The sequence below is a fragment of the Clupea harengus genome, chromosome 12 (genome assembly GCF_900700415.2).
Source record: "Clupea harengus chromosome 12, Ch_v2.0.2, whole genome shotgun sequence".
NCBI classification, from domain to species: domain Eukaryota; kingdom Metazoa; phylum Chordata; class Actinopteri; order Clupeiformes; family Clupeidae; genus Clupea; species Clupea harengus.
The window spans coordinates 8,144,033-8,161,532 of record NC_045163.1 but is presented as its reverse complement, the minus strand read 5'-3'; the positions used below and the strand labels follow the sequence as shown (position 1 = coordinate 8,161,532).

Here is a 17,500-nt window from a genome sequence, read left to right as displayed (position 1 = left end):
CTCCAACAGAGACTGCCATGGGTTTCCTGTGGTGTACCCTGGCACTCTCACTATTATGCTAGTTAATGTTAGGGGTTCAAATATTGAGGAGGAAAAAACAATCTATATACCTGGTCTGAATGGTCTCAAATAACATAATAAATGTCATGTCTGCTGTGCTAAAAAAAATCACTTTCTATGAACGCAGTGATCGTAAAGCATTATAAACACATTCATAAAAAGGTTAAAAATAATTCTTTAAGTAAAAATGAAAATGAAAAATAGTTTTAAAAAAAATAACTAATACAAAAAGTAGGAAATATCTAAATATCTGTTGAGTGTGAGGATTTCAGTCACTGTGTGTTTGGTGTTTTACCACAGCAGTCCCATAAATACTTGACAATCCATCTCACTGAGTGCGATGTCTACAGTGGATTCACTGTAGTGATACATAATGATGAAGCAAAAGCCCAGAGCAGAAACCCAAATACGCTCCAGTAACATCCATCACATCCTGTTTTCCACAGGCACTCCTCTAGCCAGCTCCGGGTACTCATGAGGTCCTAGAAGGCCCCTCCTCCCCAAGGAGCTAACAGCACCAAGACCACGGGTCCGAATCACAGGGAACACACAGGCTACTGATCAAAATGGAGCCAATGGGCACTAATTTCAATGAAGGCAACGGGCAAAACATTGAGCAATAAGCAAAGACCACAGCGCATGAACTAAAGCTTATTTAATAACTTGGCAAAATCATTTACCTAATTTAATAGCGTGATCCAAGATCCTAAGCACAAACATGGCTGGGTCAGCGCAATGGTCCCACATGCTACACGATATACTTTGCTCATGCGGGACGGACTTTGCTGGTTGCTCGCTGCTTTGCTCATTGCCAGTCAATGAAATTAGGGGGGAAAGTATGGAATTAGGGGCCTATATCTGTAGCGTGTGTGTGTGTGTGTGTGTGTGTGTATAAATTAATAAATGTAAACGTGTATGTATATGTGTAATGTTTAATGCAAGATGTCACTGTTAGAAGTGTCCTGAGAGGTCCCAGATGCCAACTCTTTTCCATGCCCCCCCCCCCCCAACATACACATACACACCTTGCATCTCAAACTCGGAGCCGCAGGGTGATAGGTCGGCCTCCTTCACTCCCAGGGCCTCCAGCAGCTGCTCCACGTTCATCCTGGCCGTGAGCTCCCCGTTCCTATCGCCGATCTAACAGGAAACACACAATCACAGTCATCTTCTCACACTTCACCAATCTCACACTTCACCAGGCAGGTTTATATGAGACTGCCTGAATGAAAGATGTCACTGTTTCTCAGTCCATAAATCATTTTAGGAACTAAGCTGAAGAAGTAGAGACTCAAGCTAGAGAATGTATTGAGGAGGACAATACATAAATCCTGTTCAAACTATAGTTAAATGATTGGATAAGAGTTATTTGTGTGCTGATATTTCCTATAACTGCACTAGAATGTTTCAGTATTCCTATTAATCCTCTGTACAGTTCTAATCTGTCAGGTCTTATCCCCCTTATCGCCTCACCTCTCTGGAGATGTCCAGGTGTCTGCGGGCGTATTGGAGGGCCTGGCGGTGGTTTCCTAAAGACACGTAGGCATTTCCTAAACTCCAACAGGCACGACCCTCTCCAACCCTATCCCACACACGTAAGAGAGGGAGAGAGGAAGGAGAGGAGAGAAGGGAGAGGAGAGAGAGGAGGGAAAGTGTAAAGTGCCTTGAGACAATTTCAGTTGCTAATGGCGCCATATAAATGACTACAATTTAATTGTATTGAATTGTTGAGGTTGGTGGTCTGGGCCAATCCATTATCCAACCAGACCATATTTCAAAAGAAGTAAGACTGCCATAAAGTAAGAGGAATATAGAGCCAAGAGAAAATAAACTTTTTTGGTATAGTAAAATGTTATTGCGTCAGGGCCTTTCCTCCAGTGTCAGGGATCTACTCTTTTGAATGTTTCAGTTTGTCAACCCCTTTTAGAGACACTGACATCACCATCCTAAAGGCAATATCAGAAATGGATTCCCAAACCTAAACCCATTGCGGGATGCGGGATGACCGTGAAGGATGCACTCTGAGTAACCTTCGAATATCTCCCTTCTTACAGCAGGGCTCTTCAATCCGGCCCGCACGCTGCTTTGGACTGGCCCCTGGGGTGTGCTCCGGTAGCATCATTCAGTTCGTGACTATGGCTAATTGTACACTCTCACGTGCAGTAGGTGGCGGTATATTTTTTCTTACTCTGATATATATGGCCAGAAAACGTTTGCCTGTAAGTATTTTCTTAAACAGTTGATCAGTTATTACTTAGAAACATTACTTCTTGTGGAAACCACTTGCAATGAACCGAAGTTTGTTCGAATTGTTTACTTTGATGAATATGCTAATCGCTAGCGCGGTCTCTATGGAATTTCCCCTATAAGTTAGCATTAAGCTAACGTAGTTTCTATCACAGTTAAACATGCGATGCTGTTACGAGATGAGATTACTAATATGTATTCTGAATGTCTGCTCAGTTGTACAGTGCTTCCTAAGTAAAGGTTTGAAAAGAACTTCAAGCTTCAGACTTTCTCTTGGGTAAACTGTTATCTATCTGCCAAGCCAATGTAGCAGGCTAGAGTGACCACGCCATACACAGAAGCGGGGGCAGAATAGTAAAAAAAATAATTGGTGCACTTGGAAGTTGTTTTCCAGTTAAATGAATGAAATTCTAAACAACTGATACAGTTCACCTGAACTGAGTGATAGAATTTGAAACACATTTTATTGATAGAATACCATGCACTTTTAAGTTGTTGCAATTCTATTCAGTTCCATGCAATGCACTTTGTTGGTGGAGATACATTTGATTCGGCCTGTCACTGAAATCAGTTTAATCTTAAATATTGAGGATAATGACCAGTAAAGTTGTGTTGGTACAGTTATGTACAATTAAGTGCATGTTTTTGTTAGTTAATTGCATTTCTCCAATTGTCTGTTAATATGGCTTGGTTATTGCTCACCTGGTTTGATTTTTGAATCCTTGGGCCTATGCGGCCTCTTGGGCATATGTTGTTAAGCACTTACAAAATAGAATATATTCACCTTCAGTATGTTGTTGTAATTTCTTTATTTGTTACCGTGATTACTCATATCCTCCGGCCCCTGATTTTGCCTCAGTTTCAAGAACCAGCCCCAGCTCCAAACTAATTGAAGAGCCCTGCCTTACAGTAATGTCATAGATAAGGACGCTGTAGATGTCAAAGAGAGTAGGTGAGTTCAGCAGGTGAAGGTGAGGGGTGAGTGTCAAGGTAAGGGTCTCACCTGTCATTGAGCTCCTGGGCGATGAGCAGGTGTTTGAGGTGGTAGTCGATGGCTCGCTCGTACTGCTGTAACAGTGTGTAAGTGTTGCCCAGGCTGTAGCAAGCTTGAGCCTCCATCACCTGGTCTTTTAACTGGCGAGACAGCTGCAACGTTTTCCTGAGAAACAGAGGGAGAGGGAGGGCGAGAGAGACCAAGAGAAAAGGAGAGGGAGAGAGCGAGGGAGGGAGGGAGGGAGAGACAGACCAACAGAGAAGGAGAGGGAGAGGGAGAGAGACAGAGAGGAAGGGAGAGAGGGAGAATGACAGAAGAAGGGAGAGAGAAAGAAAGAGAGAGAGAGCGAGAGGGATGTGTCAATAAAATGGTAGAGGAGCATAAAGAGGTCAAATAAAACCTTATTTTATGACAAAGCAATTTCATATGTTTTTCAGCATAAGTACAAAGGTTAATGCACAGTGGCAGTGAGTGTAAAAAGGAGGAGAGGTACTCTCAGAGTCCTCTAGGTGGCAGCGCACTCCTGGCTTACCTATAGTACTCTGTTGCTGGGTTGAACTGCCCAAGGAAAATCAGAGCGTTGCCTAGGTTACTGTAAGCTCGCCTCTCAGCCGCTTTGTCACCGAATTCTTTGGCAATGGAGAGCCGCTGAGAGAAAGAGGGAGAAAGAGAGAGAGAAAGAGAGAGAGAGAGAGAGAGTTAAAGAAGAGAGAAGAGAGAGGAAGGAAATAAAGAAAGAGCAGGAGAAAGAGAGGGAGGAAAGAAAAAGCAAGAGAGAGAGAGAGGAAAGAGAAGTATTTAGTTTGTACATCCCTTCATGCTCAGCTCACAGTCTATCTGATGCCATTTCACAGCCTGTCTTTATTACATCTCATTTCACCCTCAGATCTCTCCTCCTGCTGTGAGGTCACTGAGGGCACTGAGGGCACTCCTTAGAAGACATCCTGAAGAGGGCACCCTAGAGAGGGCACTTTGGAGAAGGCACCCTAGAGAGGGCACACTGGAGAAGGCACCCTAGAGAGGGCACACTGGAGAAGGCACCCTAGAGAGGGCACACTGGAGAAGGCCCACTGAAGAGGGCACCCTAGAGAGGGCACACTGGAGAAGGCACCCTAGAGAGGGCACACTGGAGAAGGCCCACTGAAGAGGGCACCCTAGAGAGGGCACACTGGAGAAGGCACACTGAAGAGTTCACACTGGAGAGGGCAGAATATAGGCAGAACCCTAGAGAACCTGGACAGCGAACTCCAGAGAGGACATCCTGAAAAGGGCACACTTGAGAGGGCACACTAGAGAAGGCACACTGGAGAGCCTCTCACCTCTCTGTGGAATTTGATGGCCTCCACGAAGTTTCCCAGCAGGTAATGGGTGTTGCCAAGGTTACCAAATGCTCGGCCCTGTGCAGCCCTGTCCCCCAGCTCTTTGACCAGAGACAGGTTCATTCTGGGGAGAGACACACACACACACACACACACAGGGTTTGACACGACTGCACTGTTGAGATACATCTTCAGTCTACAGTCAAGTGTGAGTACTGTCTGTGGTAATCATTAAGTTAGGAAACTGACAGATATTTGTGACATTTTCCTAGAAACACATTTAGTTGACCGTCCTCCTGTGTCGCACCAACCAGATAGTGACAGGAAGTAAACACATATGGCAGTAGGTGTGTTGCAAGTCCGGCCCTCATCCGGCACATCCCTGAGCCACTGTTCTGTGTGTGAGGGAGTGTTTTCACAGCAAACACTGCTACGCTCCACTCGGCTGAAGCCCGCAGGGTAACAGTCACCCAATTACACTTCAGGAGCAGCAAGTGTGTGTGTGTGTGTGTGTGTGTGTGTGTGTGTGTGTGTGTGTGTGCGTGTGTGCGTGTGTGCGTGTGTGTGTGTGTGTGTGTGTGTGTGTGTGTGTGTGTGTGTGTGTGTGTGTGTGTGTGTGTGTGTGTGTGTGCAACGAGTGGGTATGACTGTGTGTGGGTGTGGGTGTGCAGCAAGTGTGCGTGTGTGCCACCTCTGAGCGCACACACACACACACACACACACACACACACACACACACACACACACACACAGACACACACACACACACACTGTAGCCAGTGAGAGACAAACGCCTTCTCCAACACTAACGAGCGTGAGAGACAGACAGAGAGACAGATACTAATGAGCAGGAGTCAGCAGGGAACCCCGCCCCATGAGGAGGTCTGGAGACAGAGAGTGACTCTCGTAATCAGAGCCCTGGGAGGCGCGCTGCAGAGAGAGCCATCCTCAGAAATACATAATAAAAGCATGACATGGCACAGGAGCAAAGCTGACCTCAGGTCAGATCCATCACACTTTCAGAAATGTCAGATGAATCTGGTGGCTGGCAGTAGTTTATTTACATTTTGCAGTAGCTTGCTGGTAGTTCAACTACATTCATATTTGCTTAGTGATTTAAATTTCTATTCTAAAGTTTTATTTTATTATTATTTTACCATTGCTTCTCTACTGTAATTGAACCACCTTTGACCTGTCACCATTGCTCAGTGCTCAGAGAAGTTGTTGCATGCTATTTTAGAAGTTACCTTGCTAACTGAGAAATCCTGATTGGTGCAATACCACCACCTGGACTCTGGAAGCAGGTGTCTAACTGATGGACATTGCATACAAAACCAAAGCTGACATTCCCTGCACCTTCCAATGAATAGTGGGGTATTTTATTTTTTTGGTTTAAGTATGACCTGTGAACAAGTAGGCGCTTTTTGCAACTCAGTTGAGTGGCACTTTTAGCTGGAATGTGATTGTATCATATTTTGTTATAATTATACATTTCTAAGTAGCTTTAGTTAACCAAACCAGATTTCTCCTTAGGGTAGCTTTGTTGTAGTTCAACTTCTTCCTGTGTGATGTATTCAGCGGCTTACAAAGCTATGCTTTCAAAGTAGCGCCCCCAACCCTGGTGGCTGGCCATGACTAATACAGTAAATTGATTCTACTTTTTAGCCATTAGCTGTTGCATAAAGCTTTTAGGGCAATTTGTGTCAGACAAGAGAGTAATCGGTGAAAACTACTCTTTTATGCAGAGCTGATTTAGGAAAGGCATTTGAAAAATGTTGATATGAAAAAACAGCTGTCATTGCATCTAACTGCCCAAAGGGAAATGTCAAACATGTCTGCTAAATCTCTACGTGTAACCACTGCATGGGCAGAGAAGCCCACTTAAGTGGATTAGATGGGTATTTGGGTTCAGCGGGTATCAGGGTTTGTGCACTCACTGGATTGCTATTTTGGTTAGGTGGGCATTATAGTTTTGGGTACTCACTAGATGAGTGCCTGCGTGAGGTGGGCATTATAGTTTTGGGTACTCACTAGATGGGTACCTGCGTGAGGTGGGCATTATAGTTTTGGGCACTCAGTCACAAAGGGCAGTGGGTTAGACGTGTATGTGGGTTAGGTGTGCATGAGGGATTGGATGCTCACTAGATGGATATTTGGTTCAGTGGGTATGACGTTTTGTCCACTCACTCATAGTAGGCTGTGGCACGCTGTAGGGTATCCCTGACGTCAAGGGGCAGATCTCCAGGGTCCTGAGAGCACCCCCACAGCTGCTGCTTGCCCTTGGCGTGGAACACGTTCCCAATGTTGTACAGTGCCCTGGCCTCCCCTACCTGTGCCATCACACACACACACATACATGTAGGCAGGGACACAAAGACAGACACACAAACACATACAAAGACAGACACACAAAGAAAGAAGGAGAGAGAGAGAGAAATGAAAAGAACATGTTTTTCATCAAGTTTTTCTATCTTTTCCAGTCAGTCCAAAACAAAATAATAATGAACTAATGTGAGTGATATGAATAATGAATCTAACAACACACGAGCAGTGCAGTGGGCTCACCTTGTCGCCCTGTTCTTGGGAGATGTCTAGATGTCTCTGGCAGCACACTATAGCTTCATCGAATCTGCCCAGCACCTTCAGAGTGTTCCCTAAGTTGCCACTGGCTTTGCCCTCTCCAATCCGGTCCCCTATCGTCCTGCGGACACAAGATTAGGTCCTGAGTGGGACGTTTATGAGATGCCTGATGGCTATTTATACAGGCAGAATAGGATTTATGCAGTGATGGGCAAAGTTCTCTGTCAGATTGACAAATTGGCCAGTGTGAACGCCCCCAAAGCTTTGAATCTATACATAAATCAACCAAGAAAACTAAAGAGCTCCTGTAAAGGAGGATAGACTAAACCAGAAGCCTATCTCCTCAGGATGAATCATGCATGTTCATGTAATCATTAATGTTTCTGCAGGCTTGATATAAGTACAGCCTCAATTCTTCAGCAAACCAAATGCTAAGGATTTCTGTAAGTGTCACATCATATATTACATTAGTGTCCCTTTTGTTATGCTCTTACACCTCAAATGTAATTACATATGATGACACGTCTGGAACCCCAAATTTGAACCTAATCCAAATCCTGATGCTAAGTACTTGACTTGCACTAATACAAACACATATCTGCACAAATGCATTAAGTACAAAATAAGTAGTCCCCAAAGACACATACCCTGCAAAGAATATCAAGTCACAAACTAGAAGGTAACTGAGACTGGCCTTGGAGTCCCTGGATATACTTTAGTAAATCTCCAAAGCAGGACTAAAACCCCCTGTGAGCTCCTATGCCAATCACTCTGATTTCAACTCTGTGATATTACCCCTGTGATTGCACACTTGTTATTTCACCCCTGTGATACCCTCCCTGTGATACCCTCCCTGTGATATAACCCGTGATATCATCATCCCTGTGATTTCACGCCTGTTATTTTAACCCTTTTATTTCATCCCTGTTATTACACCCCTGTGATTTCTCCCCTTCGCACCCTGGTTGTGTGGCACTGACCTGGCGAGGGTGAGGTCGTGCCGATGGTACTCCAGCGCTTTGCCGTACTCCTTCAGGTAGAAGTAGGCGTTACCCAGCTGGCTGTAGATGGCGCTCAGGGTCTTCAGGTCTTCAGTGCCAACCTGCACAGCTGCCTCGAAGAATGCTGTGCCCCCTTTGAAGTCTCCAGCTTTGCAGAGTCTCTCCCCTTCTAAGGCCAATTCCAGGCAAGAGGCCTCCATTCTGTGAGGAGAGAACAAGGAGCCAGAGAGGGAGAGAGAGGGAGGAAAAAAAGAGAGAGAGAGGGGGGGGGGAGAGAAAGAGAGAAGGAGGGAGAGAGGGAGAAAAAGGGGGAGAAAGAGTCAGTTTCACAACAAAAACAGAGAGATCAACAAAAACAGAGAGACATTTGACATCATTTCTAATGGAAGAAACAATCCCATTACTATGACATCTTGCCCAATGAGAGTCCCTCTGAGGCCATATAGCCTTATGTAGTGCGTAGTCAGAAAAGTACCAAAGTAACAGAATGAAAGATGGTCATAAGGTTGAACACATAGATCTTTGGTCTTGCACACCAGAATTTATTTTAAGCAGAACCACCGTGATGCAGCAGCAAAACCACTTCTGTGCTTTCATAATCAATTCCATGTGTTACAGCCTACAAGATTCAGATTGGCTTCTCTTGGAAAGTTACACATGTTGCGGTGACTAGTGCAGTGGGGTTGTTAAAAAGTTTAAAGGGGTTGAACTTGTCACGCAGATTCAGACAGCAGTGAAGTCTGCACACTTTACTGTTGTTCATTCCCAGTTCATCAGACTAACAGACTGAAGACATAGGCTACAGCAGTGAAGTCTGTATGCTTTACTGTTGTTCATTCCCAGACCATCTAAATGGAATCTGATCAGTTCAAAACCACTTGACCACCCTGAGCCTTAACAGAAGAGCATTGTGGCTACTGTTGCTGTAGCAACAAGTGAGAATGCTTTATTTTGCCTCAAGAAGGAAAGAAGGGAAGAATCTGCTCTTTCTCTCTCTCTCTCCCTTATCCTCTCCATGTGTATTTTTCGCTCTCTTCTGTTTTCATATTTTTCCTGTCTCTCATTTTTCAGTCTCTCATTCTCTGTAATCGTATCTCTCTCTCATTTTTTCTCTCTCTCTGTTTCTCTGGTTTTCCCCTTCCCCCGACTCTGTCTTACTCCTTCTCTATCTCTATCTCCCTCTCTCTCTCTCTCTCTCTCTCTCTCTCTCTCTCTCTACTTTCCTGCTCCTGCCTTGGTTTCCATAGAAACTGTGTAAGTTGGAGGAAAGCTCAGTCAGTGAATGTTCAGTGGTTCAGTGGGCTCTCCTTTCCACATGAAATATCAGCACTTCTGTTTCCTCGCTGACAAAGCCAGCGCTCTAAAATGACCCGTTTCAAGTCGGGTGTAGTTAGTATGCACTTTCTTCCAATGTCAAGGCAGAACAGAAACACAAACAGCAGTAGCTATGACTGCAAGTCTGCGTAATAAGATCCTCTCATTTCAAACTTTAGCAACACACTGCTAATCTCGCTAAGCAAAGCTACAAATAACTGTTGTTTATTCACTGAAAGGGGTACGTCTGCAGACAGAGGGGTTCTGAATCATCATTAGGGCTGAAACAAACCCAAATAATTCCAGACGAGGCAGCATGGCCAAGGCTACTATGATTCAGTCCAACATTTTTGTTTTAATCAGAAACATGCCCCCACTGTCTGTGTGCTTCCCACCACTGGCAGCCTCAAGCCCCACAACTCGACACATTAGGGGACTTAAAATATCAGCCCATATTAACCCCCGGCATGCATGTCACTAAAGCACATTTAACGTGTCATCCACGCTTAAAAACGTTGCAGCTCACTCAAGCCAGGTAGGCTAGTGGAACATACTCCAATTTCATATCAGCCAGATCAGTGGACATTTGAGTGTGGATTAGACCCGGGCGGCGTGAGAGGATTAGCCTCGCCTACACAGAGTAGTACGTAAAGGAGATGTCATAATTTACAACAGTGGCTCTTGAACGATGTATGCTAGCCTCTAGCGAAGATGAAGTTGACATGACTTTGTAAATTAGGGTTGTATGAGGACGTAAGCACTCGACCACACAGAAGCAGAAACACAGACAGACATACATACAATATACACACATCCACACAGGCACATATACACTATCACACATCCACACAGACACACATACACTATACACACAGACACACATCCACTATACGCACATCCACACAGACACACATACACTATACACATGCACTACGCACACATAAACACAGACAGCGACAGACCATAAACATACAAAGACAGACCATATACACATACACTCTACACACATAGAGACAGACCATACACACATGCAGAGACAGACCATACACACATGAAAATGGGAAGGCGAGTTCTCAGCACTTAATGGTTTGCAGCGTCTACACAAGACACAGCTAAAGGATTTGCTCACTAGTGCTACCAAACCTCTGCTTTGAGGAAAACACACAGTATAAACACACACAAACTCACACACCCCTGCATCCTGACAATCTGCACACAAACACACACTTCCAAACACACATAGTGGATGGCTGAGCTTCCCCTTGTGTACCTGCGCTTGAGTTTGGCTCTGCTCTTCTCCACATACAGCTCCAACTCTCGCCTCAGGGGTTTCAGGGTGACCCGGGGTCGCGGTCCACTGTGGACCAGCCGACACACCGCCCTCTCTGCTCCGCTTAAAGGGCAGGCCTCAACAGACATGGTCCCCGCTGTCTGTTGGTATCTCGCTATACCAGCCTCCCCCACACACACAAAAGTACACTAACAAACCTCACAGTGTTTGGTGCTGAAGGAGGAGAGATGTTTTAAAAGTCCACCCCGCAAATAAAAAAGAACAACCAAACAAACAGCTGTTCTACAACACACAAGCAAGAATTCTACAATACAGCTGCTAAAGTTCTAGAACACTGCGGCCCGGGCTGGTCTTGGTTCAGGTGAGATTGATGACTCGGCAAAACTTGATTGGCAAGTCAGCAGCCTCAGAGTCATGCGCCGCAGTCTTGGCCCGAGTCCAGCCTGAGTGATCGTGTCGCAGCCCTGCGCTCCGTGTCACTGTAACAGCCACCGATTTACTGCTGTGCGGCGCTCAAGCCAGGACCAGGACAAGGCCAGGGCAGTAGCTCCGACAACAAATCAAAATCATCCAATCAATTTCAAAACCTAGATTAGCCAGAAAAGCAGAGAGGGAGAGCCATCCATCCTGTCTCTTGATGCTCCAAGGTCTCCAGCTTTGTCTCCATGAGCCTCCATGGCCCCATGCAGCGGTCCAGAGCACCAGGTGCAGTAGCTCGGGCTCCTGTGGATCTCTGTGGGTCTCTAAGCCTCAATCCCGAGCAACAGCAGGTGACAGCTGTGTGTGACGGCATAGAGATACCACAGAGTTGCTCGGAGACACTCAGTGAGAGCTGCCCTAATTCCCTGTCAAGGACGCCCGGTGAGCAGGGTGGCTCGACCTAATCCTGTACCCCACTGATCCTGACCCTACCACCAACCCTGAGCAAACCTGAGCCCCAGGTATCCCCGCATCACAAAATCCTGGGAGGGGGGCAAATCGACCTCCCCAAAAATAGTCACACTCTCCTCATAATGCATGAGTCCTGACTGTCAGACCCCACAGGTACGGCAGAGGGACAGGTGTGCTGAAAGGTACGCATGAGTCAGCTGAGAGACCATATCATTCGCTGAGCACACGTCACTCTGTGGCTGGTACCCAGGTGCAGGACGCCAAGACCCAGTACTTCCTAATTAGATATCTGTGAGAACAGCCAAAGGTTGAATATGCACTGGGATTTTTTAAGTTGGAACATCCATGAAGGTTTTCATGTTAGAGACATATTAATTCTTTCAGTGTTTCCATGCATACTGTGTTTCTATTGGCTTCAGCATGAAAGCATTACACGGGTAGATTACATAAACACAGGTAGAACAATATATTTCCATAAACTATTTATTTGAATCTAAGAGAAGCCAGTTAGCCTGAGATGACAAACAGCACTGAACTGTGACTTATTACACAAACGTGGGTCTACAAACGTGGGTCAGTGAGTTCTTTTGAGTGTGGGGTGTGGGTGTGAGTGTGTGTGTGTGTGGTGGTGGGGGGGGGGGTTGTTTTGGCTGCCCCTTGTACAGTGTCACACCGCTCTAAGACTCTTTGCGTTAAATCTAGATTATCGCCTCTGGCGCTCTACACCCGCATGTCAAAACAACGCCTGACAGCGCCTGACCACCCGCTGATGAAATGAAGGCCATGCTGCCTAATCTCAACCACTTAAATATCGACACAGAGGCACAGAACAACACTGTGTTTTCTCAGTTCATTAAGAAATGCAGTTAAAGGAGCAATCAGCAGAAGCATTGAACACGTCTGTCGTGCTGCATCATACTGCTCACTGATGACTTTAAGCTGATGCAATGGTTGCAATTTATGCATACTTCTGTTGCATTCTTTACATTAATATGTAATTAACATTATTCCTTGTGAATAAATTATTAATTAGGCTAATTAAGAGGGTGTTACAAATATCTCTATGGAATAACTTAACTTAATGCAATCTGAGAACAAACCAAATCCAGGAAACAAACAACATTACAAACAAAATAAAAAAGTTACATGCCGTGTCACAGGTGCTGGGATGTCTAGCCATTTTCAAAACAATGCACCAGACATAAGTTTCACTGTCCTGCTCATATAATGCATTTCAGTTCATATAATGCATTGCAGCATAATGCAGTGTAATAGTCCACAGTAGAGCATGCTTCTCTTTTGCACTAGCGTTGGCTGCACTGAATCCCAACCAAATTGGTGTTTTTGTTCAAGTTTTGTGCGAATAGCAGAAACACACTGAAGGGGAAAGGACAGTACTACTCAAAGGCAGGTTTAAATGCCTGTGTGATTACCCAGGCCAAAGATAGCAGCTACACCACTGAATAATATTTTCTCAACTCTGGTGTCCACAAAGCAACTGAAACTCCACAGGATCTCCGTAATTTGCCTGGAAAATGCTACCATGTGTTATTCTGACCAGTAGATCTTTACATTGGCTTACAGTACACATCAGACCATAGGAAAATGAAAAGTTTCAAAATAAAAGAACATTGAGAAGATTGGGTCTATTCTTAGATATCCTACAGAGGACATTTTGGATGGCTATAAATGGCCTTAAATAATACCAGACAACCAACAGTACTAACAAGCAACATCTAGATTTCAGGATTCTATGATCAGGAAATGAAGCCAGACATGAAACACACAACTCCATCACATCTCCATCCCCTACCCATAAGCTGAATATAAATCCAGTGTATTTACATGGATTTTCAATTGGAAATCACCAAATTGTATGACATCACATAATGAACTTGGCCTTCTGAGAGTCTGTACCGTAGTGACAATGGAAAACAAAGTAACAAAGTAAATTAACGTATACTGACAATGGATGCCTGAAGACCACACCATGACAGAATTACTTGCAAAAAACACAAGGAGAGGGACTTCAAAGCAGGAAGGGCAAGGAGGGGACAGAGGGATGAGGAGAGAAGAGGGAGGGAGAAACCGAGAGAGAGACAGTGTAAGAGAAAAGTGTTACCGCCTGGCTTTTGGGCTGCATGTCATAAGATAGTGACGGACAACAGGGTATTTCATAAGGGCAATGTTTGCCACAAGTAAATAATGAATCTAAAGTCTAAACGCATGAGGAATTGAGCGCTCACTCACGGCACAAAAGAAGACCTTGTCAGGTGTGGACAATGAGGTGATCACAGTAAAGTCATGCACCGCTCAAAGACGGATGTGCAGCTACTGCAAGGTCAGTGAGGGAGCAGATGGCCGAAAGAAACGCAGAGAGAGACAGGGAGGGGTAGACAAGCAAATGGAGTGGACAGGGGAGAAGAAAAGAAAGAGAGAGAAAGGGAAAGAGAGAGGGTGAACGACAGAAAGTGAGTGTGTGTTTGGCCTCAGTTGCTCTCCTTCACTGGCTGCTGAGTGAGACAGAATGCCTGTGGCTGACCCAGCCATGAGCCGGCCCTGAATCCGGCTCTAATTGGCCCGCTTGGAGACCCACTCCATAATTACATGCCTGAGGTCTCGGTGAGACGCCACATTTAGGCTCGTGCCGTTGCCGTAGCAGCCAACAAGGCTGGCCTCTGCTCAGGAAGTGGCTGCAGACTGAAGGATGTGCATCTGACTACACCTGAGTCAGTCATGGCCACTGGACTCCAGCACAGACCTGCCTCTACACCCCTGGGTGTGCTGTCCCATAGCTGTGATGATAATGAGGCAACACACATGCATTTAAAACACATATGCATTTCTTTCAGTTACTGTATTTTTTATTTTATTTTGGGCTTTTCTGCCTTTAATCGATAGTGCAGTGAAGAGTGGGGCAGGAAATGAGAGGGAGAAGAGGTGGGAAGTGGACAGGAGAAACGACATCGAGCCGGATTCGAACCCGTGTCCTCCATAGGCGTCAATCTTTCAATTACTGTTATTTCTAAAAAACAATCTGTTGGTTCTGTAAAGTGTAGTCTGATGTTGTTGTAAATACAGTCTGAAGCTGTTATCAAATTCTGTGTAATCAAATCCTGTAACTGTCAGAAAGTGCTATAGGCCAACGAGACATCTTCTGAAGATCATCTGGGTGTGGAATCACTGCCTGGAACAGAGTCCAGGAAGTGAGTCAGTGTCAGCTGATACTGGAGAAAGCTTTGCTCTGGGTGCTAATCCACACTTAATGGAGGGAGAAATGACTGGTTGCCAAGGAAACTGAATCCAAAGAAATGCTCTCTCTCTCTCTCAGACACTCAGACACATGTTCCTATTTGCAAGATGTCTCTGTTTCTTCTAGAGTATCAGTATCCATCTCTCTGACTTGGGTTTAATTAGTTTAAAGTCCCTTACATTACAGTTGTGAGTACAGTAATATCTTTTCAAAGGCATACATTCTGGTGATAACATTTAAATATGAGTTCTGTTATACTCTAAAATGCTTTAGGGAAGTTGTTAATGACCCTGAAGCCATTGCAGGTCTCAGGTTTCCGATTGAATGCTGAAAGTGGCAGAGAGAAGGAGAAGCTAACTAAACAGTGACGAACAGACCTGCAACAGCAGCACTTGGCTCTGATAAAGGCCTGTTTGGTCATGTGATGGATTTTGGTGATATACTTTACGATGTCTTGCTGTAAGAGTTGTTCTTAGATTTTCCCCGAGTTTTGTGCCAGGACCAAAAAAACTATTTAGCAGAGCAGCTAAAAAGAATTGCAGATTTCCTTGTCTCCCTTTCACATGACTGTGTGCCATCAAAATGAAAGCATTTCAGCAACAGGCACCTGGGACGGTCGTGGTGCAACTGCACAGGAACCACACACTCCTGCCCCATGTTTGCAACTACTAGCGCACCCAAACAGACATGATTTGCACAAACACACATACAACTGATTACACTTACTTCAAACCCTTTATTTAAAGTGGACACGGTTGGTGCACACCGAAGAGAGATACTGGGGTTACCAACTTGTTGAGTTTGTGCCATCTGCTAGATGGTCGGTCCGACAGGAAGAAGCGCTGCCGGAAACCCAGAACATTTATTTTTGGTTCCTACCTCATTGAACTGCTAATTGCCTAGACTGGCAGAGGGGACACTAAAATGGTCTGGGCCATACAGAACCTTTTTTACAGAACCTGTGAGATGTTGCTGTTTGTCCTCTGTTAATTGAGAGGCTAAGCAGTTCTCCTGGATATAACATATCAACACTTATATTTTAACCCTCACTCTCTGAGCTTTTCGGGCCAATCCCACATTTTTTACGCCAAACGAGGCTCGGTCCGTCACATCACCGACAACAGTATCTTAGAAAGTGTAGTGTAGAATGGAGGTCAAGTTACAGATTCCCCCTTAAAATATCAAGATTTACAACTTAAATACCTTCCTTGATAACCTTTCCAAAATGTAGGTGCTCCTTCATTTTCTTTCTTTTAGATCTAGATTACTGTGGATGCAAATGGGAGATTGAACTGTACGGGTGAGGTTTTACATAGAAATGTCTGCCCACAAGGCTGTGCCATCACCTGAATAAACTCATATTTCATCCCAATTAAAAGTTATTCAAGTTACAAAAGAGTAATGACAAAATGATGCATGATAAAGACTCATTTTGAAGGGGACCGCTCAAGGACTCGGTATAAGTTCTTCACGTAAGTGATTAGTGTAGTTGCCATGACAACTACACAATAGTACTGGGTGCATGCATGCCTTCGCTGTGCCAGACTGAAGGGGCCAGTTTACGAATCCAGGATCCAGTTTACCAATCCAGACGTAGTTTGTGATAGAAAGTACAGGTTCTAAGCTTTGATACTGATACCCTGGGTATGCATGTAGCGTGTTCGGAAGCTTAGCAGTGATTCCAGTGGGATACCATGTGAAAACTTCGGCGCACCAGCAGACCAAGCCTTTATAAAACCAGTCTTGTTTTTTGGGCCGCTTGTTGTTTTGTTTTTGCATAGCTCCTCAGTGACAACACCTGACCATGTGATTTTTGCCATTGTTTCCTGTCTGTGTTGTCTGATGTCTGAGTGCCTTGCATCAGGTCTCATAGAAAGACGGCACCTTATTACAAAACGTTACGTTGTGCACCGGGGTTTGAAGCACCTCTCACAGGGGCCGCGTCCACACCCTTGGTATTGTGGAGCCTGTGTTTGAGAGGACAGCATATGCAAATAAAACAGCGCTCTCTCTGATCTGCGGCGCCGGGAATGATTGAAGCACCACATGAGAGCAACTCCAAACTTCAATGAGAAGGCCGGCACCAAGCAGAGGACTCAACAACAACAAGTGTGGAGTGCAGGTTTGGGCGCTGTGTTAGAGAGGTAGAATACAGGGCTGAAATAGTATTTGGTGTGAAAGGGTAGGTGGAGGCAGTTAGAGAGAGTTCTAAAAGAGTAAGATTTGTGGTAGGTTGAGTGATTAGTCGGAGGGGCGTGGGGTTCGGGGAGTGAGTACCGGTAGTTGGGTAGCACAGAGCAGAACACTCACCAACACGGTGGGGTTTCAACCACTCACACAGACTCAAGGGAGGGGAGAGGGATGGGCAGTGGGGTGTAGGTTATGGTAGGTGGGGTAGAATGGCATAGGGCTTGAAAGGGTAGGTTGGGTAGAGTGGCATAGGGTTTGAAAGGGTAGGTTGGGTAGAATGGCATAAGTTGTGTAAGGCTTGGCAGAGGCAGTTAGAGAGAGAGTGAAAGAAGAAGGTCTGGTCTAGGATGAATAGTGAAT

General features: G+C 45.1%; 1 protein-coding gene across 2 annotated transcripts in view; it reads right to left on the bottom strand.

The window, feature by feature from the left end:
• Positions 1–17,500, bottom strand: part of gpsm1b (G protein signaling modulator 1b) — a 35,225-nt gene that overhangs the window by 14,483 nt on the left and 3,242 nt on the right. Inside the window, exons 1-9 of one of the 2 annotated variants that reach the window (XM_031577248.2) lie at positions 10,786–11,578; positions 8,181–8,402; positions 7,186–7,321; positions 6,808–6,950; positions 4,621–4,744; positions 3,834–3,949; positions 3,311–3,466; positions 1,534–1,642; positions 1,086–1,200 (exon numbers count right to left, since the gene is read on the bottom strand). In XM_031577248.2, coding sequence (XP_031433108.1) covers positions 1,086–1,200; positions 1,534–1,642; positions 3,311–3,466; positions 3,834–3,949; positions 4,621–4,744; positions 6,808–6,950; positions 7,186–7,321; positions 8,181–8,402; positions 10,786–10,934 — 1,270 coding nt within the window. In that variant the 5' untranslated portion in view covers positions 10,935–11,578. Of the gene's footprint in view, positions 1–1,085; positions 1,201–1,533; positions 1,643–3,310; positions 3,467–3,833; positions 3,950–4,620; positions 4,745–6,807; positions 6,951–7,185; positions 7,322–8,180; positions 8,403–10,785; positions 11,579–17,500 lie in introns of those variants that run through there. The other variant, XM_012814219.3, reaches the window with a different exon arrangement.